The 27,657-nt window shown below is 53.6% G+C and overlaps 1 protein-coding gene and 2 long non-coding RNA genes across 3 annotated transcripts in view; 1 reads left to right on the top strand and 2 right to left on the bottom strand.

Annotated features, from left to right (window-relative positions):
* Positions 1 to 17,168, bottom strand: part of YY1 (YY1 transcription factor) — a 29,460-nt gene extending 12,292 nt beyond the window's left edge. The window contains exon 1 of the mRNA XM_045823632.1: positions 16,352 to 17,168. Within this exon, the coding sequence (XP_045679588.1) occupies positions 16,352 to 17,018 (667 nt within the window). The 5' untranslated portion in view covers positions 17,019 to 17,168. The remainder of the gene's footprint in view (positions 1 to 16,351) is intronic.
* A 528-nt stretch (positions 17,169 to 17,696) lies between these two features.
* Positions 17,697 to 23,734, top strand: LOC123808788. The gene is made up of 4 exons (XR_006783830.1): positions 17,697 to 17,745; positions 21,751 to 21,897; positions 22,104 to 22,152; positions 23,598 to 23,734. It is a non-coding gene; the product is annotated as an uncharacterized LOC123808788 (long non-coding RNA).
* On the bottom strand, positions 21,783 to 27,033 carry LOC123808787. Its single transcript, XR_006783829.1, has 3 exons — positions 25,985 to 27,033; positions 23,571 to 23,790; positions 21,783 to 21,888 (listed from the first exon to the last, which is right to left on the bottom strand). It is a non-coding gene; the product is annotated as an uncharacterized LOC123808787 (long non-coding RNA).
* Positions 27,034 to 27,657: the final 624 nt, after the last annotated feature.

Here is a 27,657-nt window from a genome sequence, read left to right as displayed (position 1 = left end):
CAGCACCGCGAGGAGGGGGTTCTGCTCAGTCCTGATCCCCACGGGTCCCCAGAGCCCTGTTCAAAGCCCGTGCACAGCTGGCCCCCAAGGAGCACGTGTTTGAAGAGTGTAGGACAGCTCTTCCAGTCCAAACACGGCTCCCCTCTTTGCACACCACATCAAAATTACAACTAAGACAGAGAACCACCATCACTCAGAACCATCAGAAACCGAGCTGAGTGGAAGTCTGACAACTACGGAATTAAAGAAACCACACCCTTCCAGAATGGCAGGAGGCGCTGAGACGCAGAATGTGCTGGCCCCTCACCTACGGGTGGAGGACAAAACTTCAGGAAAGGTATCTCTGTAGCAAGGAGTCCCAGCCCCACACCAGGCCCCCAGCGCCATGAAGATTAAGTCCCCACAACTTCTGACTGCAAAAACCAGTGGGGACTGAGTCAGTGGAAGAAACTGCTGAAGCCTCAAGGAGTTCCCCTTAAAGAACCCACACACGGACTCACCTACTCATTGACTCCCCCTGAGCTCCAGCACTGGGGTGGCAGCTTGAAAGGCGCCAGTGGCACACAGGGAGGAACCGAAGTGTCTGGCATCAGGGTGAGAGCCGGGGGACAGCTTTCTCCCAGACAGAAAGACAGGCAGAGACCACCGTCCCTTTTCTGAACCCTCCCCCCACAGAGCCACAGAGCCTGCAGTCTGACACTCCATCAACCTGCTAACAAGGTTTGCCCCTCCCTGGAGATCCCCAGACCCCAGGCCCACCCAGGTACAGGCCCACCCAAGCTATTAACCACAACTTTTGCATACGAATGGCTGGTCTTGGCTCAAGCTTCACAGCCTCCCCAACCCTATCACACGAGCAACAGCCACCCACATCCACAGCTAGGCTTTCCTGGGCATCTCTGAGCCCAGCCCCAGTAGCAGCCATCTCCGACGGCTTACAGCTCAGGCAGGGTGGCCCTGGGCAGGGCGTGGGGGACAGTGGGGGGAGCTGACCTTGGCCTGCACCACCCGGGAATCCCTAGAGCCTGTGCACCCAGTGGACAGCTGCAGACCATGCGGAAGCACCACCGCCCTGCTGCCCCTGCAACAGCTGATCCTCCAGGGAGGGCGGAGCGTGGTGCTCAGAGGTCACAGCCAGTCCTTGCAGCTGACCGGCCTGAGTAAATCCCTCCCATTGATCTGCCCACAGCAACCAAGGCTCAAGTACAGGAGGAGTGTGTACCTAGCCCACATGAAGGACACACCTTGAGTACCCAGCTTGGGTGACAGGAGAGGCTGTGCGGCTGGACCCCACAGAACCCCTGCTACATTAGGCCACACCACCAAGACACGGAAGCAAACACAGAGCCCTGGCTGGTGTGGCTCGGTGAGCTGATCACCAGCCTCCAAACGGTGGGTCGCCAGTTCGGTTCCCAGCTGGGGGCATGCAGATGCAATTGATCGATATTTCTCTCACATACTGATGTTTCCTTCCTTCTCCCTCCCATCCCTCCTCTCTAAAAAGGTATTTGAAAAAAGAAAAAGAAAGGCTGCCAAGATGAGGAGATGAAACATGGCCTCAATGAGAGAACAGATCAAAACTCCAGGAAAAGAACTGAACAAAGTGGAGATAAGCAATCTATCTGGTGCAGAACTCAAAACACTGGTTAAAAGGATGCTCCAGGAACTTAGTGAGGACCTTGACATCGTGAAAAAGACCCAGTCAGAAACGAAGGACACACTAATTGGAAAAAAGAACAACTTACAGGGAAACAAAGATAGAGTGCATGAATCCAAGAATCAAATCAGTAATTTGGAACATAAAGAAGAAAAGAACAACAAATCAGAACAAGAAGAAGAAAGAAGAATCCAAAAAGATGAGAATAGTCTAAGCCACGGGTGGCAAACTCAAGGCCCAAGGGCCGAATCCAGCCCTCCACCCTGTTTACCTGGTGGCAGCGCCGAACTCCTTGCCCCTAGTTAAGGAGGAATTCCATTTATACAGTCCTAAAAGTATGCTCCGCCCTTGAAGGGCAACCTCGAGGCTGATGTGGCCCCCAGTGAAAATGAGCGTGACACCCCTGTTGTAGGCAGTCTCTGGGATAACTACACTACATCCAACATTCACATCACAGGGGTGCCAGAAGGAGAAGAGAAAGAGCAAGAAACTGGAAATCTATTTGACCCCATAGTCAATCTCCTGTAGCCCAAACACCAAATCCCACTGCTCATTTTAAAAGGTCTCTATCTTTGTCCCCCTGCCATCGACTTAGTCCTGATCATTATCTCCAGTCTAAAACGACTGCTGGGAGCGGGAGTTCTTGGCTGATCTTCACAGCTGTGCTCTGCTCTAGAGATGCTGTAAAGCATCGGTCCCCAGCCTTTTGGTGCCAGGGACTGGTTTCACGGAAGTCACCTTTTTCATGGACTGGGGCCAGGGGATGGCTTTATTAAAGCCTGCCACCAGATGCAGCTTAACTGTCACTTGCCACTCCCTGACAGGGTTTTCATGTAAGTCTGCAAGCAACTGAGTCACTACGGTCTCCGCGGTCAGACCTCTCTGCCGACGACGATCTGCCTTTGCAGCTGCCCCCAGCACTGGCATGGCTGCCGAGGCCCCGCCTGGGACCGCCAGGCCTCAGATTCTCCAGAGGAACACACGGCCCAGCACTCCCAGGAGAACCTGCCGCAGGAGCTGACCTGACAGGAGGTGGAGCTCGGGGGAACGGGACTGACGGGGAGCTGCAGACACACATGAAGCTCCGCCCACTCGCCCGCTGCTCACCTCCTGCTGTGCGGCCCGGCTCCTAACAGGCCACAGGCCACGGGGGCCTGTGGCTGGGGCTTGGGGACCCCGGCTATAAAGGGTAAGTGGATACAGAAGACAGAGCCGGTCCACTTGCAGCTGTGGCACCAAGCCTTAACAGAGGTATACTTCAACCGGGCACTCAGGGCCTGTGCCGTCTGGTTCCGTCTAACCCACCTAGTCTCTCCTGTATGTCTCCTGTGCACGTACCCCCCCTACTCCAACCAGCCGTTTTCCCCACGGATTAATTCACAAGTGCCTGGCAAGAGAGATTCCGAAAGCACAAGTCTCCCCCTGGGCTCTCTCAAATTTTCTCACGGCTTGAATCACTCTAGCCTCAGATTCTCACCTTTTCCTTCAGCTCCTAGACTACTCATCGCTAGTGACACTGCCCACCTCTAAATCACGCCGGCGTGAATGTCTCCCTGCCTAGCCTCTTAAACTGGACAAAAGGGCCCAGAGGCCACAGCCAGCCTTTACAACCCCGGTGCCCAAAGCAGAAAACACTTCAAAAATTCAATGCGAACTGAGATGTCCTGTTTCTCCATCAAACTGTTTCACGAACAGCAGGAACATTAGAACTTTCAGAAGTGAGAGCTGGCTTGTTCCACTCTTACCTTGCATTGCCTCCCACCAGCGTTAAAACCCATAACCAAAACCACACCACGCCAAGTCCTGCGACTGATGTCGCCAACAAAACAACTGCACAGAGCTGCCCTGGGGAGTGCAGCCCAGTGGATTAAGGATCAGCCTTCGAACCAAGGTCACTGGTTCGACTCCCAGTCAGGGCACATAGCTGGGGTTGGGGGCCAGGTCCCCAGTTGGGGCCATGCGAGAGACAACCAATCAATGTTTCTATTCCTCTCTTTCTGCCTCCCTTCCCCTGTTCCTAAAAATAAAAAAAATTTTAAAAACTGCCCAAAGCTGTAGAGCACCCACTTTGTGACATCAGAGGGTATGTGCAAGATACAGGTTCATTCAATTCAAGTTCAATCCCTCTCAGCAACGAAAAGCACAGAATACAACCTTAAACTTTTTTTTACATAATCTTTTTAAAGACCTTATTTATTTTACTTTTAGAGGGGAAGGGAGTGTGAAAGAGGAAGAGAGGCATCAATGCGTGGTTGCCTCTCACACATCCCCCACTCGGGACCTGGCCCGCAACGCAGGCACGGGCCCCGACTTGGAATCGAACCAGCAACCCTTCGGTTTACAGGCCTGTGCTTAATCTGCTGAGCCACACCAGCCAGGGCGGCCTTTTTAAACTCTAAATGCCTCTCTTCTCCCACCACTGTCCACTCAGGAACTCCCGCAGGTCACTACAAGGAATCCCAGAACACAAGGGCAGCTGGCGTTCGTTGAATGCTTGCGTAGAGGCGCTCCTTTGATTGCCGCACGCGTCAGCCAACGAAACGGGAAATCAGCAGCAGCGTTTCACAGAGGAGGGAGCTGAGGCACAGAGCAGTCAGGCGACCTGCTCAGGGTCGACTAGTCGGTGGCAGGTGTGAACTCATCAAGTCTAACTCTAAGACCCACGTGCTTAACTGTTAAGCTCACTGCCGCTTGTTTGGAACTAGAAAGAACTAGAAACTACCTCCCAGGTTACCCGTTCACAGATAACTACCCACCCGTGGACGAACAGCCCTAAGAAAACCACAGCTGGCTGTAGCAATGAGAAAGCTGAGGGACTGTCACTGATCATAAGTCACGAGGCTGCGGCTCTGCACTGGGACCATGCTCTTTCCTTTTCTCAGGGCTTTGGCACCCGCCCCCCCACCATCTCTCCCACGCAGCACAAGCACTACTGGGCATCAACTCTCGGGCGGCACAGAAGCACACCGGTGGGCAAGGAAGCTGTTTCCCTCCACTAGCCCTCACTGGTGGTTGCTGTTTCTGACAGAAGAACGCCACCAAGCCCAAGAAGCACCACCGCGCCAAGCACGCCCTCGATGAACGCTTGTGGCGAGCACACTGGGCCAGAAAGAGGCTAACCTCCAGCACGGAGGAACCACAAGCCAAATCATTCCTTGTGTCAGTTCGACACGTGAGTCAGGGAGGGCCTCCTGTGCTCCTGGCACTGTTCAAGGCCCCAAGAACAGCTGGAAGCAAAGTCTCTGCTTCAGTTCTCAAGGCCAAGGTCCTAGCCTATTCCATTCCTGGTGAAGGCCCTCTTCCCGCTTTGTAGATAGATGCCCACTCGCTGTGCCACACACAGAATCTGTCTCTTCTTAAGGGGGCACGAGTCCCACTCAGCACAGCTCTATCCTCCTGACTCAAGTGCCCTCACAAGGCCTCACCTCCTACCACCACCACACTGGGGGTCAAGGGCTCCTGTGTATGACTTTTGGGGTGACACAGAAGTCACAGATGAGGAAATACCTAAGGCTCAGTTCTTAGTTTCAAAATTCAGGATCAAGCACCCAGAGGGACAGTCACTATGATTAAAAATGGGAATACAAAACATGAAAGAAATAAGCCTCGAGTAGAGGCCGGCAAGATTTTACATTCTCCGAGCACAGCCAGGAGGCCACACACGGCCTGCTTCACCGCCCCATTTCCAATGTTTCTTCTTCACTCCCACCCCTTAATTTTGGTAAAAGACATTAACATAATATTTATCATTAAAAAAAAAAAGATCTTAGCTATTTACTTATTATCTGAGAGAGGAGAAGGGAGGGAGAGAAACATCAATGTGTGATTGCCGCTCACACACCATGTGCCCTGACTGGGAATCGAACCAGCGACCCTTTGGTTCAGAGGCAGGCACACAATCCACTGAGCCACACTAGCCAGGGTTAACAGTGATCATTTTAACCTTCTGTAAACGTGTAATTCAGTGGCATTAAGAATATTCACAACATTGTGAAACTAGCATCACTATCTAAATCCAAAACTTCATCACCCCCAGCAGAAACTTGGTTCTCTTTAAAAATAACTCCTCCTTCTCCAGCCTCAGGTAAGCCCTGTTCTACTTTTTGCTTCCATTAACTTGCCTGCTGTAGGCACCTTCTGTACGTGGAATCATACAGTATTCGGCCATTTGTGCCTGGCTTATCTCACCAAGAGTAACGTTTTCAAGACCTACCCATGCAGCAGCACATACAAAACCTGCGTTCTTTTTCACGCCTACTTAGTATTCCCGTGTGGGCACACCACCGTTTGTGTGCCGACCCATCTACCGACGGACACTTGGGTTGTTTCCGTCTTTCAGCTGTGAGTGCTGCTGCTACGAATGACGGCGTGTAGATATTCCAGTATCTTTACAAATAAAGTTTTATTGGAATAGAGCTATGCCCACCTGTTCACATACCACCTCACATACCACCTGCTTCCCAGCCACTGAGACACAATGCGTCCACGGACTGGACTTTCAAAACCTAGTGTCACTATCAAGTTCTTTTACAGAAAGTCTTCTGACCTTTGGTCTATATGATATTTCACTTAGCGAAAAATGGAATTAGACTACAGTGGAAAGTCTTCTATTTGAAACAAGGAACAATTTCTGACAGTACAATTAACACACAATGGGGTTTACTGCCAAAAAGGACATCCTGCCAGCAAGTCTGTGAGGCAGGTCCGACTCCAATTTTACTGTGGAGGGGGAGCAAACACGGCTGGAACAGGAGTCAGATGCCTGGAGGTGAAACGGGTGTCTGGGGGAAGGGACACTATAGGAGCGGGTCTGGGGTTGCACTGAGGCATCTGCGTGACATCCAGGAGACAGATCTCAAGGAGGTGCTTGGAGATTACAAGTGTGGGAGACAAAACGAAATCTAGGTTGGAGAAACATATGGAAATCACCGGCATAAGGACTCCCTTTCAAGCCACCGAAACACAGAGGACTATCTACTGAGAAACATACAGACAAGGGGAGAGAACGCAGAACCCAGACCCGGGAGCCCAGTACTGAGAGAATGAGGAGCACTGTGCACAGTGGCTGGCTGGGGAGGTGTGTGCGTCTGCAGGGAGAAAACCAGCTCTGTCTGGCGGCCGGCCCCGCGGCGCACACCGAGGGCAAGGGGTCCACACCGAAGGCAGTCTCCCCTGAGCACAGGCTGTAGGTGCGCGGTCTGCACGGGATTTTAAAACCACATGACACAATTAAAAGTCGGCCTGCATTTGATGATCGCTATACATTTCTAAACAATGTCGGTGATACATATACATATGTATTCTTGCCTAAAAAAAAAATCTTTTGTCGGTCTAAGTTCTAAATAATTGTTGTGGTTACCGAACATTTCCATAATATACATACACTTCGCATTATCACATGCGTTTTACTCACTGCTCAATAAACAGTGTATACCTGGAAGTTAATTTGGAACTCCTTAAAAATAAGGGTACAAAAATTGTAAAGAGGGTCATTAGCTATTCAACAAAATGCAAGGAAATAAACAATTTACATAGAGAAAAATTATCACATTTTGAAGGAGACGGCCAGAAAAATGAGGCGATGCTGGGTTCTCTGGCCAGAAGAAATCAAAGACAATGTTGGTCTCCTTTCACCAAAAACTGGACATATATTGAAGCAACAGATCAAATAATGTCAGCGTTTGTTATTATTTGGCAGTTTTTACTGAGTTTTTTGCCAAAGAAATTCTTAAGTCTCCACCAAGCGGACATTTACAGTGTTCTACACGCTTGGCGCCAGCCCAGTGCCTCTCTGCCTCTGGCCTGGCCCCCCTGCCTCATCCGTGCTGGACACGGACCCCCCAACACGGCCCCCGCACCTGCTCCTGCAGAGGAGGCACCTCCTGCAAGAGGGGCTGCCGCTTGGGCCGCCCCAGGGGGCTGCGCCCGCCGAGCCCAGGGCTGGTCTGCGAAGGAGCACGGGACAGGCGCAGCAGCTCTGTGTGAGGAAGGGGACCTGCTCCCTGGCGTAAACAGAGCAGCGAGCGCAAAGCTGCATTTTTTCTTCATCCACCCTGACCTGTCTGCCCTGTTCTCTTTTCTATGCAATATGGGACAGAAAAAAGTTGCTGGCTTTATACTCCAAGAGAAACTTTTATTATATTTACAGACCATATGAACATGTACCATTTCCCTTTTGTCCAAGAAGTATAGCAATGAAAGTTATTAATTTTTTAGTTTTATTTTTCACATTTTACTGTTATAAAATGCATACAAATAAAGACTTTCACTGTCTGCATCGGCCATTCTATTCCTTCCATTTCTAGCAATAGATCTGCTGTATAGACGGGGGGAAAGGAGTTAACCGACCCATCCTCAATATGAAAATGTTACGTATGCCACTGCGCTGCACCGCCTGGCAATGGGGTGACACCACCACACGTCTAGACGAAGCATGGTAATGAAGCAAGGTGTCTAAATCTACTTTAAAAAATGTTGTACACAGTTGACCCTTAAAATGAAAGGTGGAAAAGCAAAAGCTAGCCATCCATATACGCCATCCATATATGGGGCACACATTTTGAATTATTTCACCAGGATAATCAATTTATTCACAGTTAAAATACATTCTCTATTTTTCTGCATATGAAACTACTCAAAGGGTAAAAAAGAGTATGTAGTAAGTCCGTATCTCAGCTATTCTATTTCCTTGTATGTCACCAAAAGTATAATCACCGTAAGTCTAGTTTGAGAGGCAAAGCAGAGAGACGGAAAATAACTCAGTCAAAAAGGTGTGATTGAGGAATTAGATGGAAAGGCTGGAGCCCCCTACACGCCCAGCGAAGACGCTAAGAAGTGGAATCTCACCTGCCCTGTGCTCCAACCAAACTGGTTTTCTCTAGCGATTCGATGTCTGATAAAAAGGTACCGGAGAAATACAACCTCCCCTTCCTGGCCCCTCTCATCCCCTTGTCTAAGCCCAGTCTGCACTCGAAAGCCCAGACTGTCCCTTCAAGAGACCTTTCCTTCCCGTCCCTGAACCTCGCTTGGCTTCCTTGGTTAGCGAGTGAGGAGAATGGCACCCACCTCACGAGGCTAAGACAAGATAACACAGGAAGGCCAGCCACTGTGTCTGGAACGGAGGGGCGTGCACACTCCTGTGGGCCACGTTCCCCGCCCTTCTGGGTTTAAGGAGCACAGTAGGTCCTTTGCTTAATGGGTTCTAAAGAATGCCGAACTTGTTTCAAAACTACAGTGAGCAGGCAGAGAACACAGAAAATTATGCATCTTCAGGTGGTTCCACCTGAAGTCTAACTGGCCGCTCTAAGGTGCTCGAGAACCGTGGCACTAGACTGCTTGGGACCAGGGCGTTACTGCCGGCCAGGGTCCGCTTCTCCCACAGAGCAGTTTACTTTAGGACAGTCCTCAGAAAAGCTTGATTTTCCTTGCAAGTCTTTCCCATCTTAGAATCAGTTCACGGAGGCAGTTATGGTTTCCTTTTTCACCTCAATTTCCAGGGAGTTCCTCAGGGTTGAGACCCTAATGCTTCTTCTTTTTTTTTTTCTGTCATCTCGATTTCCTATTTTTACCAATTCACGTATTTATGTACCTATTTAGTTAGTTATGGATTGGCTCGATTTTGTTTCTCCACACCTCCCACTTTAGGCCGGCAACTTTGGTCTAACCATTAAGGCCTTACTTCCTCACCACTGCCACCCCCAACCTTCGCCGAAACGGGGAGAGCCAAGTATGTGAGACTCACTGCTAAGCAACAGACAGAGTGAGACTCGGGCGGCTTCGACGCCTCCCCACTGCCAGAGAACTTAAACAGGGGACCGTCACTTACCGAGTACCTGTTTTATGCCACCAACGACCACATTCCCCAATTCCAACAACATCTTTAAGGTATCAACCCCATGTTTTCTGGTTGAAGAAATCAATCCTCAGAAATGCCGAGTAATGTACCCAAGGAAGCGCAGTGGGTGGCAGACCTAGAGTGGGAATCTAGTCCAGGCCTTTTCTGAGGGCACGCCGCCCCACCCTCTCCCACCCTCCGCACGGCTTTTCCGCCCCTGTAGCAACAGACCAGCATGGCATTTTGGGCTACAGGCTACAACTCTGGCACACTCAGTTAATTACCAAGCCTCTTCCATGTGCCCGTGCCATCCTTACAGCTGCAGGGCGACACTCCAGAGGAAGCAGACAGACAAGCAGCAAGTTAAGAGAAGAAAGGGCAAGACGCTCTCAGACAGCACTACGAGGAAAAGAAAAGCGAGGAGACGGAGTGGTGGAGCGGAGTGTGCGCACGCACTGGTCTGAATGGGGAGAGAAGGCCTCTACAGCCACGAAGACTGGAAAATCACGGTGGCTGGACTAAGCCCACGAGCACCAGGTCACAGCACTGGAAGCAGAGGTAGGAGCGAGTGCTAGGGAAGGAGTTCAAGGAACCTGCAAGGAGGCAGGAAGGCTGGAGCGGAAGTGGGAGCAGGGGAGGAGCAGGGAAGGAGAGCAAGGGCCGAGGCGGGTGCGGCCTCCCAGCCCCGACCAGGAGTCTGGGTTTTACTGGACGCAATGGGAGGTCTGCCGTGCGGGTGTGTTGAAACATGCGAGACAAAGGTTAGCATTTTAGCCATTTTTAAATCTACAGCTCTCAGCGACATTAAGCATCTTCACATTGTCGTTTGAGGGGTTTTTAGGCCCAAGACTGAAGTCATCTGATTTCCAAGTCTTAGAAAATTCAGAATATACGTTATGTATCTGTGTGACATCCAGGTCTGTATTCAGTTCCTGTTAAGAATCTATAAAAACGTACCCAATATAGAAGCCATATATATTTACACAAGGAAAAAAAGCCCATCACAACCATTTAGACTGTTTTAATGTTTAATCATATCTGAAACCACAGTGCAAGACAAAAGTAATTGAGTGATTATTAAGAATTTTAGCCCTGGCTCAAATGGGTTGAGCGCCAGCCTGCGAACCAAAGGATCATCGGTTCCATTCCCAGTCAGGGCACGTGTCTGAGTTGCAGGCCAGGTCCCCAGTGGGGCGCTCGTGAGAGGCAGCCACACACTGACATCTGTCTACCTCTCTTTCTCCCTCCCTTCCCCTCTCTAACAATAAGTACATAAATAAAATTTTTAAAAGAATTTTACTCAAGAGAGTTCCTAATATTCACCAGGTCATGTAAAAACTAAAGAGGTTTGCTTTAAGAAATGGAATGTGTCACTTCCTATTGTCACAGAGGCACATGGAGAGGAGAGTTCCTTTGCTACGAAGGAACTGGAAACGCTTTTACAGACCCCCTATTCCAAACAAGTCCCTTTACAAACATCCCGAGGTCAGATGTTAAGACATGCCAAACTGAGAGGCTCTGGTCAGTGCCCTCTAAAGGGGAACTCATGATGTTACTAATATGATTACCAGAAACCACGGGGCTCGCTGTTATTGATAATTAACCACAGAGTTAAACAGAATGGGACCTAATGACACCAGACACTCTGCTCTAGGAAACGGTTCCCTTCCTGCACCGTCACTCAAGCCCTCCATGCACGGGAGGCACGGATTTACACGACAAAGCCAGCCAGCTTCCAGGACCTCCCACATCTTCCTAGTAGTTTGCTGAGAGTAGTGAAATGGGTGTCATTTTCAACATCCAAGTGGTGTTTAAGACACCAAGTTTAAAAACACAGAATTTGAGAGTCTACCCCCTAATAGTTTTCACTTTCAAGTTTTCACTTCCGCCCTGGCCGGCGCGGCTCAGGGGGCTGGCGTGCTGCACAGCCAGCGATCACGCCCGGAGGCTTCTCTCGGTCCCCTGCACTCGACAGGCGGGTCCTCTGGTGTGGATTTAAAGAAGGACCTTACTAAGCAGACTTCAAAAACTAAACAAATAGAAAGGCCTCCTGTAAATATCCACCCAGGAGCCTGGCAAACTTTCAAAATATTATTTTATTTATTCTCTTCCAAAAGCCAAAAATGCTAGGAACTGACCTTTTCGTGACGGGGGTTTCTCTCTCCCCGCTCGGGAAGCCGGCTGCTGACGGTGGGCCGGGAGAGAGAAGGTTAGCGGCTGGGACAGGAGAGGCGCTGCCGGCACAGACGCTACCTGCACGCCCGGCCTGCAGAACGGCCAGGGCCAGGGCCAGGAACCGGGCTCTAGGACGGTGGCCGCCCCACGGAGGGCCGACCTGACTGCTTTGGAGAGGGCTTCTCCGGCTGGGCTCCGTGGGGGTTTCTGCCCACAGGCATTCCTGCTTAGCAACAGACAGCGCCGTAAAGGAGGAGGAAATGGAGATCCATGCAGAATGGCAAATGGTCACAGCTATTTCGGCATACCCGAACTTTCTGAATACGTGAAACTGAAAAAACTGAAGGCTTTTTGACTTTCTTTCAATTTACTGATTCTAGCATCAAAGGCTTTTTGGTCTTAAGATGTTTTACTCAATCTACATACACTTGGTCTAACAGAAGATCATTAAAATATCAACAGCCTTGAGTGAAGGCCCCAATTTCTAACTACGCGAAACATCAAGATTTTAAAGCCTTTCTAGGTTTCTCTCAAACCTAAATGTTTTAATATTGTCTTTATCATTAGTTTCCCTACTCGACCTCACGATTTAGTTAAGTGATTTAGTTTATGATAAACTGTAAAATAGTATGTCACTCCTATATAGTAGTGATGAGTAGTGTTGTGCCCTGAATCTGGCAATATTGAAATATTCACTAGTTAATGCCAGGGACAAAAACCAAATGTGGGCCTTGAAGCAATAAATTAAGAATACTACCCCAGCTGGTGTGGCTCCGTGGATTGAGTGCTGGCCTGCAAACCGAAGGGCCGCCAGTTCGATTCCCGGTGGGGGCACATGCCCAGGTTGCGGCAACCACACTTTGGTGTTTCTCTCCCCCTCTTTCTCCCTCCCTTCCCCTCTCTCTAAAAATAAACAAAATCTTTAAAGACACACATTGAAAATAGAGTTGAACTGTGATTAAATACTGAAATGTGTTCAGCCTTACCCAGGCCTTAACCGTCTCACCCGAAAAGTAAGAAGGCGCTGCTGTGCTGGCCACACAACGGAGCACTGTCTGGCCACACACAGAAAGGAGTGCATTCTGCCACAGGAGGGAACCCTGAAAACCAACTAAGCCAGACACACACACTGCACAGCTCCATTTGAATGAAGTGTCCAGAACAGGCACACCCCGAGAAACAGAAAGCAGACCGCTGGCTGGCGGGGACGGGGAGAGAAGGAAATGGGCAGTAACGGGTATGGCATTTCTCTCCGGGATGGGGAAACGTTCTGGAATTAGACAATGGTGACAGTTGCGCAACTTGGCAAATATATTAGAAACCACTAAACTGTGCACGTGTGAGTTGTATCAATTAAAAAAAAAAAAAAAAAAAGCAGATCTCTACCCACCCTATAGAACTACATTCCTTTGTTGCTGTCCCACTCAGAAGACACCAGCTGTATGTATCACTGTCAACTGTGTGGAAATCAAAGGGGGAGGATGCACAACAACGACGACAACCACCACCACCACAACCCATAAAACCCCAATATTTGGTTTCCACAAACATACTGGGCTCCCACTCAACTTTTTATTTATTTTTTAAAGAGTTTACTTATTTGCCCTGGCTGGCGTAGCTCAGTGGATTGAGCACGGGCTGGGAACCAAAGTGTCCCAGGTTCGATTCCCAGCCAGGGTACATGCCTGGGTTGCAGGCCATAACCCCCAGCAACCGCACATTGATGTTCCTCTCTCTCTCTCTCCCTCTCCCTCTCTCCCTCTCTCTCTCTCTCTCTCTCCCCCCCCTCTAAAAATAAATAAATAAAATCTTAAAAAAAAAAAGAGTTTACTTATTTATTTTTCAGAGAGGGCAATGGAGGGAGAGGGAAAGAATCATCAATGTGTGGTTGCCTCTCACACACTCCCTACTGGGGACCTAGCCTGCAACCTAGGCATGTGCCCTGACTGGGATTTGAACCACAACCCTTTTGTTCACAGCCCCCTGCTCAATCCACTGAGCTACACCAGCCAAGGCTCAACTTCCTATTTTTTAAACTAAGAGGCACTAGCCCTGGCTGGTTTGGCTCAGTGGATGGAGCACGAGCCTGTGAACCAAAGGATCACCAGTTCAATTCCTGGTCTGGGCACATGCCTGGGTTGCAGGCCAGGTTCCCTTGTAAGGGGTGCTTGGAGAGGCAACCAACCACACATTGATGTTTCTGTCCCACTCTTTCTCCCTCCCTTCCCCTCTCTAAAAATAAGTAAGATCTTTAAAATAAAAAATAAGTAAATAAACTAAAAGGCACTAATAAGTAACTAGAGCACTGAGAATATTACCCTGTATGTAAAGTTACTTTTTAGGACTTCAGATAACTAACCCCGGCTTGGGCACAGCTCACGCCAACCGGAGGGAAACCACAGTGCAGCCGAGACCCTCATGCCTCGGGTCAAATGAGAGCACGCCGCCTACACACAGGCGAACTGAGCTTAACAAGTCACCTGCCTGCTTTCTTCACCTGGCACCAATTCTCACTCCAGGTCTGAAGATGAAACCGCAGTATTCAGGATTAGAACTTAGGACATGCATGGTTAATTACAAACTGTTTATCTCCTCTTTGGTAATAATTCCAAACCACAAGAAGAAGGAAGGTGGATAGATTACCACAAAACATGTCTGAAAAAATAGGCCATGTTATGTTATTACCATCATATATTTCTAACCATCTCTGTGCAGAGTACTCTGCACCACAACTAGTTCTAAAACAACAACGAACCCCAAACAGCGCAATCAGTAAGCGGTCACTCGCACAGGGGAAGTATGACTTTCAAGTGCGGACTCCAGCGGCCATCAGCTGCCCACCGTCAGGGCCAGGACTGCGACCGCTGCCCGGCTGGGTGTGTATCACTTGGCCTAGGGGAGCCACACTACAAAATTTTCAGGGTATGGAAAGTAGGTTAGCAATTTGGTAAGATCAAATGGAGAACATGTAAAATGCCTGGTTTCTAGATTACTATAGAATCAACAGGACGTACAACGAGAAAAAGTGAATTTAATTCTACGTGGTTAATGTTACCTCTACCTGATAAGTTCGAGTGGTGTCCTACATTCAGCAAACTCATCATAACCAAAACCTCCACTTCTCCTCCCCTCCCTCATTCCTTTCCTATTAGGACAAAAACGAGACTTTTAGTTTCGATATAATCAGTGGGCAACCCATCTCAGCTACCCAAATGTACAGGAGACATCTTTTGACAATCGTTAAGTCCGCAACTGGACGAGTTCCATTTGAACACGGAGCTCCTGCTAACCTCAAAGGCCTCTGAAAGGCGGAGCAGCGCCTGTCAGCACTTGCGATTGAGGGTTCGGCAGCAGTTCCGACCCCTCGGCTTCGGCCTGAGCCACAGGCCCACGGAGCAGCTGCAGTTATCTCAACTTGGGGCTTCCAATAGATACAACCAGACCAGCTTCTCATTCTCAGTCCAACCTTTTCACCGTCTAGTTCATTTGTCCCTCTGAATTTTAAAAATCCCTTAATACTCCAAGGTCCCGTTTGGAGATTCCATCCAACTTTCAGAATCATGAAATAGCGTTCAAGTAATTATGAGGGCAGGGCTCTACGATCACAGGTACTAGGCTAACTAGCTACGGCAGGGTTAATCTCAATCTATTTACTGTCCCAGCAACTTAACTAAAAAGATTATGACTAAGATCCGGACGTGGAAAAAACCCAGCTTTTTGATAGCTGTATCTTTTATGAAAGACTTACACATGCCTTAGATCTTTTCTCTAGCCTTGACTCAAAACAGTATTAAGAGTAACAGACGTTTTCTAGAATCCTTTTCACGGGGAAAATAAGGAGATAGCTTTCTATCAAGCAGAAAACACACGTAAAACCTTAATGTATTAGACTTTATTAATTCCTGGTTTAACCAACCCGCATATTTGCAGAGAGACAAATAAGCAAACAACTTCCAAAATGTCAAACGGAAAGGACTATCTACAAGCACTCGCGGCCCCTCGCCACGACGCGCCGCAAGGAGCACTGGCAAGGCCCGGCAGCGACGCGGAGCCCGCACGCGCCAGCCCTACGTGCCGCGCAAGTCCCGCCCCGCGAAGGCGAACGCCGCGCGGGCGGGGTCTGGCCTGCGCGGTGCGTGGGAGCAAAGGGCCGGGCGCCCCCGCCCCCTTCGGCAGGCGCCTCCCGGGAGCAGTGGATGGTCCGGGAAAGGGGGCGGGGGCGCCGTGAAGGGGAGAGACGCCCCCTAGAGGAAGGCGGGGGGAACACGGCGGCGGAAGGCTCGGCCGGGCCCCAGCGCGAGGTCCGCACGCCCCACCAACGCCCTCCGCGCACCTCACCCCCGAGCCTCGCGGGGAGCCCGCCGGGAGGGGGCGGCGGACAACGAGCGGACGGGCCGTCCGTTGGCCCGAGCGCGCCCCGCCCCGCCCGCGCCGTGGGACCGCCCCGCCCGGGGAAACTACGCCATTGCGGCCTAGCGGGCGGCGCCGCTCCTCCGCCGCCATCTTTTCGGGCCGCAGCCGCGGCCGCCTGCCACCCCCGCCGCGGCCCGCCCGCCATCTTTTAGGGCCGCCATACTTGCCTTGCGAAGAAGATGGCGGCGCCCATCACACACATAAAACATGGCTTCCCTTCAAAACAAAAACATCCCGGGGGCCGGCGCGGGTCGGCGCGAGCCGAGGCTCACCTGAGGACCACATGGTGACTGAGAACTCGCCCTCCAGGGTCTTGATCTGAACCTGCTTCTGCTCCCACTTCTTGTTGCCCGCGTCCGCGCCGCCCGCCGCCCCGGCCCCGCCGCCGAGGTAGCCCTTCTTGCCGCTTTTCTTGCCGCCGCCCTTCTTGACGCGGCCGCCGCCCGACGACGACGAGCTGCCGCCGCCGCTCTTGCCGGCCGCCGCCACGGTGACCAGCGTCTGCTCGATGTAGTCGTCGTCGCCGCCGGCCGGAGCGGGCACGGGGATGAGGATCTGGTCCTCGAAGCCGTCCTCGGCGCGCAGCCCGTCCGAGTCGTCGCCGCCCACCACCTCCTCGCGCGTCTGCACCAAGATAACCTCCTGGTGGTGGTGCACCTGGGTCGGGTCGTCGGTGACGAGCGGCTGCAGCGCGATCATGGGAGGATGGTGGTGGTGGTGGTGGTGGTGGTGACCCGTGTGCCCGTGGCCGCCCCCGCCGCCGTGGTCGCCGCCGCCGCCGTCCTCATCGTCGTCCTCCTCCTCCTCCTCCTCGCCCACTACCGTGGTCTCGATGGTCTCCACCGGGATGGTCTCCACTTCGATCTCGTGCAGCTCCACGATTTCGGCCGGCATCTCAGAGCCGTCTGTGGCGATGTAGAGGGTGTCGCCCGAGGCCATGACTGAGGGCTCCGCCGCCACGGCCGCGGCGGCCTCGGCTCCGGGGCTGCGGGCGAGGAGGCGGCCGGCCGTGGGGAAGGAAGGCAGAGGGAGGAAGGCGGCGGGCAGGCGGGGGGAGAGGGGGCGGGGGGAAGGGGCGGGCGCGGCGGCGGCGGCGGCGGGCTTCCCCGCCTCCTCGCCTCGGTGCGCCCCGCGCTCGCTCGGCCGCTGCTAGCCCCGGCGCCCCGCCTCGCCGCGCCTTGGCCTCCCTCTCTAGCCGCGCCTCCTCCCGCCCTCCGGGCCGGCGCTCGGCTTCCCCCTTTCTCCTGCGCCTCCGCCTCCTTCCACACAAATACCAACTCCTCACCCCGAGCCCAGATCTCGCTGCCGCCGCCGCCGCCGCCACACTCCGCTCGGGCTCGGCCTCGCGAGACTTCCGCGCTCGTCCGCCCCGCCCCGCCTCCCTCCCACTCGCCCGCTTGCCCTTTCGCTCCTCCTCCCCTGCCAATCGGTTTGCTGGTTCGCCGCTTCGGCCCCGCCCACTCCCCCGGGCTCCTCCCAGATTGGGGCAGGCGGGACGGCCCCCGCGCGCGCTGGCTGGCCCGCGGCGCGTGACGTCAGCGCGCCGCCGCCGCTAGTCGTGCTACTCCCGCCCTCCGCGGTGCAACAGCATCAAATCCGTCGCCCCGGGCCGCACACGGGATCGGGGCGTCGCCGCTGCAGCCACCGCCTCGGGAGCTGGTGAGCGGTGCGTGCGGCGCCGTGCACCCTGGGGGAGGACGGGTCGATCGAGCGCGGGGGTCATGGTCGGGGGTTGAATGGGGGAGCGGGCGGGGCGCCCCTGGCGCCCCAATAAAGTCTGTTTTGACGAGAAATGCCTGAGCCTTGTTTTTCGCGTGGGATGGCGTTTGCTCTTGGCTCCTGGCTCAAGCGGGCAATGGCGGCGGGGTGAGTGAGGAGGGCCCGGCGAACAAAGGCGGGCGGGCGGGCAGCAGAGGACAATGTCCGCTGGCTGCCATGCTCTCACCTCTCCCGCCTGGGCCCAGGGCCGAGCGCAGGGTGGCCGCGCGGGGCGAGCGGGTGGAAGGGGCGCGCGGAGTCCCCGGGTCCACCGTTGGGAGAGTGTCCGTTATCCTTTTGTGACCCGCGGAAACCTGGGACGGAACCGTTAGTGCCTATTTCCCGCTAGATCTTAGAACTCGGGGTCTCGGCCGCTCTTCGTGTGGCTTTTTTCAGTTTTCTACGTTTTCCTTCTGAGCTTCCCTTTCTTGGCCCTACAGCCAACCGTGGTTTCTTTTGACTGCTGTCTTCACGTTTCTCACTTTCCTGGAGGCGCTTCATACCCACCAGGCTTTGCCTCCTTTTTGTTGAAAATTACCCAGTTTTCCCGCCCTGTTCCTTATACTAGCAACAGCCTAGATTTTTTTCCCTTAAGAATAAACGGCAAGTTAAACCTTCCTGTATAGCGAGTTATATTGCAGCGAAGTGGTTTTGCCTCTATTCTGTTGGCCGACCTGACAGTGGTTTAAAGCAACAACAGAAATAAAGAGATTGCCTGATTTTTTTTTTTCGGAAGGTGATGTAAAACGGAGAACTTGGGAAGGTGTGTCTTTGTTGTACGTGTTTGGCCAAATTGACGCCCCTGTGAATTTGTTGAACTTCGTGCTTGTTGTCCATGTTTACTCTTGTCTTTTGGAGCGTGTTCCTGCAGGTCAGGTCCCTGATTATGATGACTGTAATAAGTTCATCAAAGCGCCCACTCGTTAAAACAAGTAGATGTCTTTATGAGACCATATCAGAGAAATGTTTGCGTTTTGACTTTTCCGATGTTTGAGAAGTGACTTGGTCAGTCTAATTTGGTCCCTACTTATTTCTAAATGGCATTGGACTTGATTTTTGAGAATATTAGATCATATTCCTTTCAAATCCGAGTTTTAAAACCTGAGTAATCTCTTGGAGTGTGGTACCCACCCAGTTTGGCAAAGTCAGATCTGTTGAAATAAGTCATTTCTGGCTTCGTAGCTTACAAAATCCTTTGCATAAATATTTCACATGTGAAAACCAGTTGTGGGAGAATTGTTACGTGCCTCAGTTTCCCCAGTCTAGTTAACTGGTGGGAAAGTGTCTTTGCAGGTCGTAGAGACTTCCCCGTAGATGCTGGAGGAAAGGGGAAGTGCCCAGTGAAGCAGCCTGGCTCCTGAGGCGCAAGCAGGTCTGTAGCCTGCGAGATCCTGCGTGGAGAGAGCCGGAAAGGGTTTTCCGAACTGCCAGGAAGGGTGGCAGGTGTGAGAACGCTCCGAGATGCTCTCCTAGCACCTGCTCCTGAGGAGCTTTTAAAACTCGCCCTGCAGAAGGGGACCTGGCAGACTGCACCCCCTGCCGCCCCCCCACCAGTGTTCTGTGGTAACATTTTCCCACTCTTCGGCTGTGGAGTGTTGGGGTGGCCAGGAAGTCCGTCACACTTTTTCTGTAAAATAAAGGACATCTTTTTCATTTCCACCAACAGCATTGTTGATTTGAATGTTTTGAGTACATAGACTATGTCCTGTTGTTGGCTTCTAGTGGGCAGAGGCCAGGGGTTTCACTAAACACCTTCCAATGCATAAGGCAGCCCCAAGGCACAAAGAATTACTTGGTCAAAATGTTAGTAGTACCAACAAGCTTTGCAAACCACTCTTGACACGTTTGATCCGTCACAGTACATTGTCCATATACTGTACAAATCTTTTTTTATGTTTCAGTTGTGTTTTTACCTTTTTAGAAATAACAAAGCATAATATGTCCAAAATATTGTGTATTTTTTCCACCTTCAACATTAAAATGACTACACAAAAATTCACTAATTTTGGCGTGTTTTTTTTTAATGCATGCTGGTATGACAGCTGTCACAATACAATCTAACAAAATTTTTCAAATGAAGTTGAAGACAACTAAGCACTACTAGAGCTGTCATACAGAAAAAAAACAAACTAACTTTTTGGCTAAGCCAGTAACTTCTGACTAGACGTGTAAAGACTCTGCTGTATCAGCTCCAGCCAGCCTGCTTGTACTTGCTGCTAAAAGTCCAAATCAATTGAAAAGAACAGGTTAAACTGCAGTTTCAGAGCCAGGGCACTCTAGAGTAGGGATAACCTCACTACTTCTGTTCTTGTTTGGGCAGAATGAATTGGGCCAATGAGTGTTCCCTTAACCGTCTAGAGTCCTTTTGTTTGTTCAACAAGGCGAATGATTTAACCCCTCTTAATCTGGCCTTTCTCTTACACCAGTGTTTGGGTGATTTTACCCTTCCCGCTTGCAAAGACCACAGCTGTGTCCGTCTGGAGCTCAAAGCTTGTCCACGACACGATGGTTTGCTTTTTGGTCCATCACAAGGTAGAGCGGAAAGTGCAGACACCGTGGTTCTGTGTGATGGTGCTTGACCTTCTCAGCTGACTCGGAAGCTCCAGCTTCACACAGAGCTTCCAGTCTAGTGCGGAAACGCGGCTACAGGAGAAAGAAGAATGTTGTACGAATCCTAAGAGCTGTACAAAGCTTTCTAGACTCTCCAGGATGTCAGCGCTCACAAATGGCTGGGCAGATGTGGACAGTAGCCACAACTCTGGACGTCTCCTCACCTCCTTTCCGCACGATTCGCTTACTGACCCCTCCATTCAGTGCCCTTACTGGCGTGTGAGAGCCCAGGGTGTAGGAAGGGACACCTGGGCAGGAGCCGAGGCGTCGGGGTGGGCGGGAGAAGAAAGGATGTAGTTTTCAGATGACCGGTGGCTCTCTTTCCCTGCCTTTTCCAGAGAGTATCGTGTTTAGTGATTATTGGGAGGCTAACTGATTTCTAATTCCACCAGTTCTGTTTCTAGCAGATTGGGAAGGATTCAAGCAGTGAACTCATGTTAAAGAATTTCCCTGACCACAGACTAATTTAGCTGCCTTGTGAAACTGCCTTTTTGTTAGTTCTAAGGTCTAAGTTCTTTTGAAGTTGCTTTAGGTGAGCCCTTGCTTCTCTGCATCCGTTACAGGATGGAGGATGGCAGGCTTGGGCGGGGCAGGACGGGAGCTGCTCGGGGCCACTGCAGTCTGCAGCTGGAGCCATCGCTCCGGGCCTTGGCTGGGCTGCCGAGCCTCCGTTCCACTTCGGGCCCATGCTGAGCCCATGCTGAGCCTCCAGGAAAATATTTGGAACAATCGGGATGAAAATTCATGTTTCTGAATCTCATTGGGTTGCCCCCGACTTGTCCTACAAGTTGGATGGAAAACTACAGGTGTGCACAGTTTCCTCAATCATTTAAGCTACAGTTACTCCTCCTAGTTGTGGAATCTGTGAAATGTGAGCTATTAAAGGGACAGGCCACCCCCCAAATCAATGCATATATTAGGTATGGAGCTAAATTATGGTGAAACGGCCTCACTGTGCGTGTCTTTTAAGCCCATCTTTTATGCGGCATTTTGCCTTTTACTTTTGGAAGTCCTTAGTCATGCCCTGGCTGGTGTTGGCTCAGTGGATTCAGTGCTGGCCTGTGAACCAAAGTGTCGCCAGTTCCACTCCCAGTCAGGGCACACGCCTGGGTGTGCAGGAGGCACCCACACACTGGTGCTTCTCTCCCTCTGACTCCCTCCCTTCCCCTCTCTAAACAGTAAATACACCTTTTAAAAGAAAGGTCTTAGACAAAGTCCTTTTCTGAGGCTGAGTGGTTTATGACAGTAAATGAATCTGGTTACTACCCATAAATCTAAGTGGAGTTGAAATCTTTAATAACAGATGAAGAACCTCAGAAAGGGTTTCTGTCCTGAGTGGCCTGCGTGGGCAGCTTGACGGCTCTCTGTGTGGAGTCGACATTGGGAGATTTCGGAAGCATGAGTTGGTGTCTGGGCGGCTGGTGATGGTGGCTGCTGGCACCTGGAAAAGGTAGGCGAGCCTCGTTTTTCTCTGCTCTGCGGTCAGAATGCGCCGCCCCTGCAGAGGAGCTGCTCAGCTAACTCGTGTGGCCGCTGCTCCTGCCGCTGCCCCTCCGGGCAAATGTGGCGCAGGTGCTCTAGCGAGGCGGGGGGTGGCGGGGGCAGAAAACCCCCCTCGGACCCGTGGTAGCTCTCACAGCCAGTCTCGTTCCACAGCGCACTGCTGCAGGGTGACGAACACGGGCGTCACCATATGCGTCTGCTGGTGAGCGTGGGCTGGGTGAGTGTGGTGGCATGGGAAGGGCTTGCGGGGACTGGGGACTTCCCTTGTCCTCCGAGGGAGTGGGCGGGGTAGGGATTTCCCCGTTCTTCCAGAAGGCGGCAACTAGGGCATTAGGTGAGCCGGGCGGTTCCTTCCCGGCTCGCAAGCACCTGCTCTGCTCTGTGGCCCGGGCACAGCGGAGGGCAGGACACACGCCTGTCTTCACGGAGCCCGCAGCGTGGAGGGGCGGTGGGCCGTGGGCCGACGGCTCGCAGACACCTGTCTCTGCCCGAAGGGAGCCCAGCCCGATGGGGGAGGGGCCCTCCAGAGGGTCGGGCTGCCCGGCTGCCCGGTGTCCGGCCCAGGGCCTTGGCTTCTTAATGTTATTTTCTCTTTGAAAAGGGAGCAGATAAAATAAATCAGCTGATAAATTTGTAAGTTTATCAAGCCCATAGCACTCAGTACAAAAAGGCTATGTTTAGCCTTGGAAATAAACCATCAAATTAATTCACTGGAACTGCAGTTGCGGGTTTCTCACATGTCCCACTCCCCCCACCCCCCGCTGCACAGGAACCCAGTTCCACGTTCCCACCCAAGCGGGGGGTGGGGGGGGACTGGTCGTGCAGACTGTTCTGGAGTTTCGGGCCTTGGAAGGTGGGACCGCTGCGGGACGGACCGGTGGGAAGGGCAGGCTGGAGCCCTCCAAACCTACGCTCAGGGCCTGGGTGTGCCGTCTGTCACTCAGGCGACATCTGCAAAGTCCTGGCACGGCTGACCTCTTCACTGTCTTGGCCCTCCCGCAGGCGGAGGGTCGCCAGTGTTCAGGGGCCCTGGGCATCCGCAGAAATGGTAGGTGAGACGCCCACCTGGGCGGGAAGAGCCTTCCTGCTCCCAGGACTGGTTCCAGCCCCTCCCCACTGTTCCCACTTGTTGCTGGGTGAACGGGCCCTGTCCACACACGTCTCCCTGCGGGGCTGCGCCTTGCGCCCGGGCCCTGTGGGCTGTGGGCCTGATGCGAACCGACAGGGCCCGGCGCTCACACGGCAAGAAATTTGTCCTAGAGGGTAGGGGGATATAAGGGGACTGAAAGGTTATGTAAAAAAAAATACAATAAAGATTTTAAAAGAGATTTGTCATCAGCGATAGGTTTTTAATCTCTGAGCTAGGTGAATTATTGTCTATTAAAAGTCTAGTAAACAGTCCTGGCTTGTGTGGCTCGGGGAGGCTGGGTGTCCCGCAGACTGAAAGGTCGTGGGTTCAATGCCCGGTCAGGGCACATGTCCGGGTTGCAGGCCAGGTCCCCGGTTTGGGGGCGTGTGGGGAGACAGCTGAGCAGCGTTTCTCCGGCACACTGATGTTTCTCTCCCTTGCTTCGTCCCTCCCTTCCCCTCGCAAATAAATAAATGACTAAGTAAACTAACTTGCTTTTGTGTTCCTGTGTCGGTCAGAACTCCATCTCCCAGTGGCGGAGCCGTTTGTGGGAGCGTGTCTAGCTCCGCAGTCCAGCTGCTGGCGTCTCCCCGGTCTCCGTTCCCCTGGCGACGCAGATGCTGTGGCTCCGTTCCCCTGGCGACGCAGATGCTTGGGCGAACCCAAGACGACTTAGCGGGGTCGTCGTCACGGTGGGGTCAGCGGCCGCCGCTGGGGGAAGCAGAGCCCTCCTCACCGCACCGCAGCGCACCCCAGCCCAGTCCGGAGCTGCGCTGCCCCTCCCCCAGCCTCCAGGCCCTCTTCAGGGCACACTTCCTCCTCTCCTCGGGCGGCCCCCTGTTGTGTGTGCCGGGTTGGGAGGGTGGGGTGGGCAGAGGACTTGGCTTTGCTGTGAACCGCCACCCTGCGCCGCCCGAGGAGGGGACGGGCGTCTCCTTGCATCGTCATGCCCGGAGTGCGGCCTCGCACGGCCCGCGTGTCTGCTCCTGACCTGTGGCCGCTCGTCCCGAGGCAGCGCTCACCCCAGTGGTCAACGGCCAGCGCCCACCCCACCCGCGCAGCTTCCCCTGCGCTCATGGACGACTGGGCACTTCGTCTGCCATCTTCCCCCCCAAACCTGAGCCAGAGGTGACTCCTGGAGGGCTGGGGTCGGCGCAGGCCCTCTGCGTGTTACCCTGGCGACGCCGGTCACCTTCGTTTCCACCCCCGCAGCTGCCGTGTCCTCGCGGTGCCCGCGCCCAGCGCCGCGTCTGCAACACTGGACCTCCCGGGCTCCCGCGCCGTCCGCGCTCACACCCGCCCTGCCGGTACCCCGGCGCTGCGGCCGCAGACCCTTCCGCGACCCCGCCTTCCTCCCCAGACCGGAACGCCGCGGTCGGTCACAGCGTCTTCGGCTTCCCGCTCTGCTTACGGCTGACGACACTTCCCCCTTGGATCAGCCCACTGCTGTCTGCACCTCTGAAACGTGGGGTCCGCTGGCGGAAACCCCGCTCGTGTCCGGAGGTCTCTGCGGTCTTCGGCACCGGCTGAGTGCGCGGTGTCTCTCGACAACCCTTTTTCCTTGTCCCGACTCAGCCCCTGCACCGCCGTGCTCAGCGAACTCTCGGGGCTACCTCCCTCAGAGTCCTCAAGAAATCCTCTTCTGTCCATCTCCCACACCCTGCGGTGGCCCGATTCCCCGGCCGCCTACTTCACGAAAATTGGGGGGATCAGAACTTATTTCCTGCCCTGGCTGGTGTGGCTCAGCGGGTTGCGCGCTGGCCAGCAAACCCAAAGGGTCGCGGGTTCTATTCCCAGTCAGGGCACGCTCCTGGGTTGCAGGCCAGGTCCCCGGTAGGGGGTGCGTGAGAGGCAATTACACACTGTTTCCCTCTCTAAATTCAAAAAAAAATTTTTTTAATTAATGTAATTTGACATATTAACATACTAAAGAAAAACATCTCCTCGCACTCCAGCTGTCCCTTTGTGCCGTCCCCCCTACACGCTGACACGCACCCCGCATTCGCGCTGCCGCCCCTGGCCGAGCTGCGCCCTCTGCCTGTCCTCTTGCCCCACCTCCCCCTGTTCCCTGTGTCCCTGCACGTGGCTTGTCTCCCCCCGCCCCCCAGGGCACCTGCCGGTCTCCCTGCCTCCCGCTCTACCTGTCGGTCCTGGCACCGGGCACCGTGTCTCCCGCAGTCCTCCAGACGCCCCGCCCCCTACCTCGTATTGCGCCTGAACAGGTGAAGGACTCACCCCCTCTCACCACTCCGCACGGGCTGCCTCTGCCCCTGGGACCCCCACCCTGGCCGGCGCGGCCACTCTCCTTTGTCTTCGCCCTCTCCCTTCTGCCTGGGGCCCCTCTCGCTGCTCTGCCCGCCCTGCCGCGCCGCCCGACCCGCTCTCGCGGCTCAAAGCCACCTCTGTGCTGGCCCCGCCCAGCTTCTGCCTGTCGGGACTCCCCCCAGAGCTCTAGACCCGCGCCCTGCGGGGGCCCCACGGGCAGCTCACTCCCTGGGTCCCCTGACCGGCCCTCCTCGCCCTTCCCTCGCCCTCTGCCACAGGTGTCTCAGTCCCCACCGGGCAGCCACCGACCCCGATGCATCTGCCTCCTAAACAGTGGCCACGGTTTTGAAGCCGACAGGGCGCGTCACTGCCGCACCTGCCCTGGAGCAGGCCCCGCCCGGCTCTCACCTAGCCCTCCGCCAGCCGGCTCCTCCGCCTGCCCCTGTCTTCCCTACCCCCAAGGCCCCCCTGAGGTTTTTCTGGCATGCAGACGAGACCACATCACTCCCGGGTCCAAGCTGCGGGGGGGCCCGGGGCCTTAGGGTCACCCAGCCCCTCGGCAGGGCTCTGGCCGGCCTCTTGGCTTCTCCCTCTGCCCTGCTCCCTCTGGATGTGTGCACGTGCGCCGTGGCGTCCATACCTTTGTTTCCAGACCGTTCTTTCCGCCGCCCAGAGTGTCCTTCCCCACCTCCTCATTCCTCAGCTCGACTCCTCTTCCGAAACAGCTCAGAGGACACCCCCCCTCGAGTGGGCACTTTCACAGCGTTCTGCCAGACTGCAGTCGTCCTGACCTTACAACGGGAGGGCTTGCTGATGCGTCTGCTTTCCCACGAAGTACGCCTTCTCCGAGGGCGGGGGCCCAATCTCGTCTGCCTCCTGGTCCCGGCCGGAAGCGGGCCGGCCCAGAGGGAGCGGTCAGTGGGAACACCTGGGGAGGCGGCTGCGCGTGTCCTCTGCTACCCCCTTGGCCTGTGGAGCCCGGCCGGGCTGTAGCTGGGCGGTGCGGAGAGGTGGCAAAGCAGAAAAAGCAGGGATTCTGACGCCAGGCAGACCTGGATTTGAACGTTTGCCCCACCGTTCACTGGCTAAGTGATCTCACTCGCGTTTCTAACCCTGTCTGGGCCCCTGGATCTGGACCATAGGACTCTCACTCTGTAAGATTGTTGGAAAGTTTGAGTGAAATAATGCACACAAACCTGGCCTGCAGTAGGTGCTAAATAAACATCTGTTTACTCATCTGTTACTGTTTTCCTCTCCCTCCTGCTCTGCCCTGACGTCTGGCCCCCAAGGAGGTTCGTTGCTGGTGGCTGTGCCCCTCTGTCCTGGTGCCTTGGCCCACACGCCCTGAGTTTATTAAGGAAGCCTTCCTCACACCATTCAGAGTGCCCCCCCAAAGAACCCCTTCCTGGTCTCCCATGCCCCCCACAGCAGGTAACAGCCCTTACTACTCGGCCAGCTGTCTTTTCGTTACTGGATAGTTCCTAGGTGGGAAGCTTCTGGAAGGCAGGCGGTTCCTTCCTCCTTCTTGTGGCCCTCCGCGCTCCTGCGCACCCAGAGCTGGGACACGCTCGCCATTCAGTGAGTGCTGGCGTGCTCAGACGGGGCGAGGGGGGACAGCAAGGTGCCTCTCCACTGGGCTGGGCACTGGCCAGGGGCTGAGCTTGTTTGTCCTTCAGAGTTTCCTTCCCTTCTGCTATATTTTTCAAGAGAGAGAGAGACACACAGGTTGGTTGGTCCACTTTTCTGTACTTTAACCCTGGGCACGGGGACGGTGCTCTGACCAACCGGGACACACCAGTGAGGGCCCATCCTCTGCACTGTCTGAGTGATAGGACTTTGCAAGCAAACCAACGAATGTCTGGAAATTAGACAATTCTAGAAAAAGTCATCAGTCTTGGAATTAGTTTACAGTTTAGTTCTTGGAATGTGAGGAAAATAAAGAATATTGTTTGCCTGAGACTGCGTGAAGGTGTTGTGTGTGCCTATTTCTCAGAAGCACATTCAGAAAGGAAATCCTCGCCCTGGCTGGTGTGGCTCGGTGGATTGAGTGCTGGCCTGCAAACCGAAGGGTCGCCGGTTCAATTTCCAATTCGGACACCTGCCTGGGTTGTGGGCCAGGTCCCAGGGTGGGGGGTGGGGCGAGAGAGAAGCAACCACACATGGATGTTTCTCTCCGTCTCTTTCTCCCTCCCTTCCCCTTTGTCTAAAAATAAATAAAATCTTTTTTTGAAAAAGGAAATCCTTCAAGCAGGTTGACTCTGGAAAGATAATCTCATTTTGACCCACCCAGCTGCAGCTGACGCAGTCTCCCAG

This window comes from Phyllostomus hastatus, unplaced genomic scaffold (genome assembly GCF_019186645.2).
Source record: "Phyllostomus hastatus isolate PE091 unplaced genomic scaffold, TTU_PhHast_1.1 phas_scaffold_501, whole genome shotgun sequence".
NCBI classification, from domain to species: Eukaryota; Metazoa; Chordata; class Mammalia; order Chiroptera; family Phyllostomidae; genus Phyllostomus; species Phyllostomus hastatus.
Note: the sequence above shows the minus strand (reverse complement) of the source record. Positions and strands in the feature narration are given on the sequence as shown.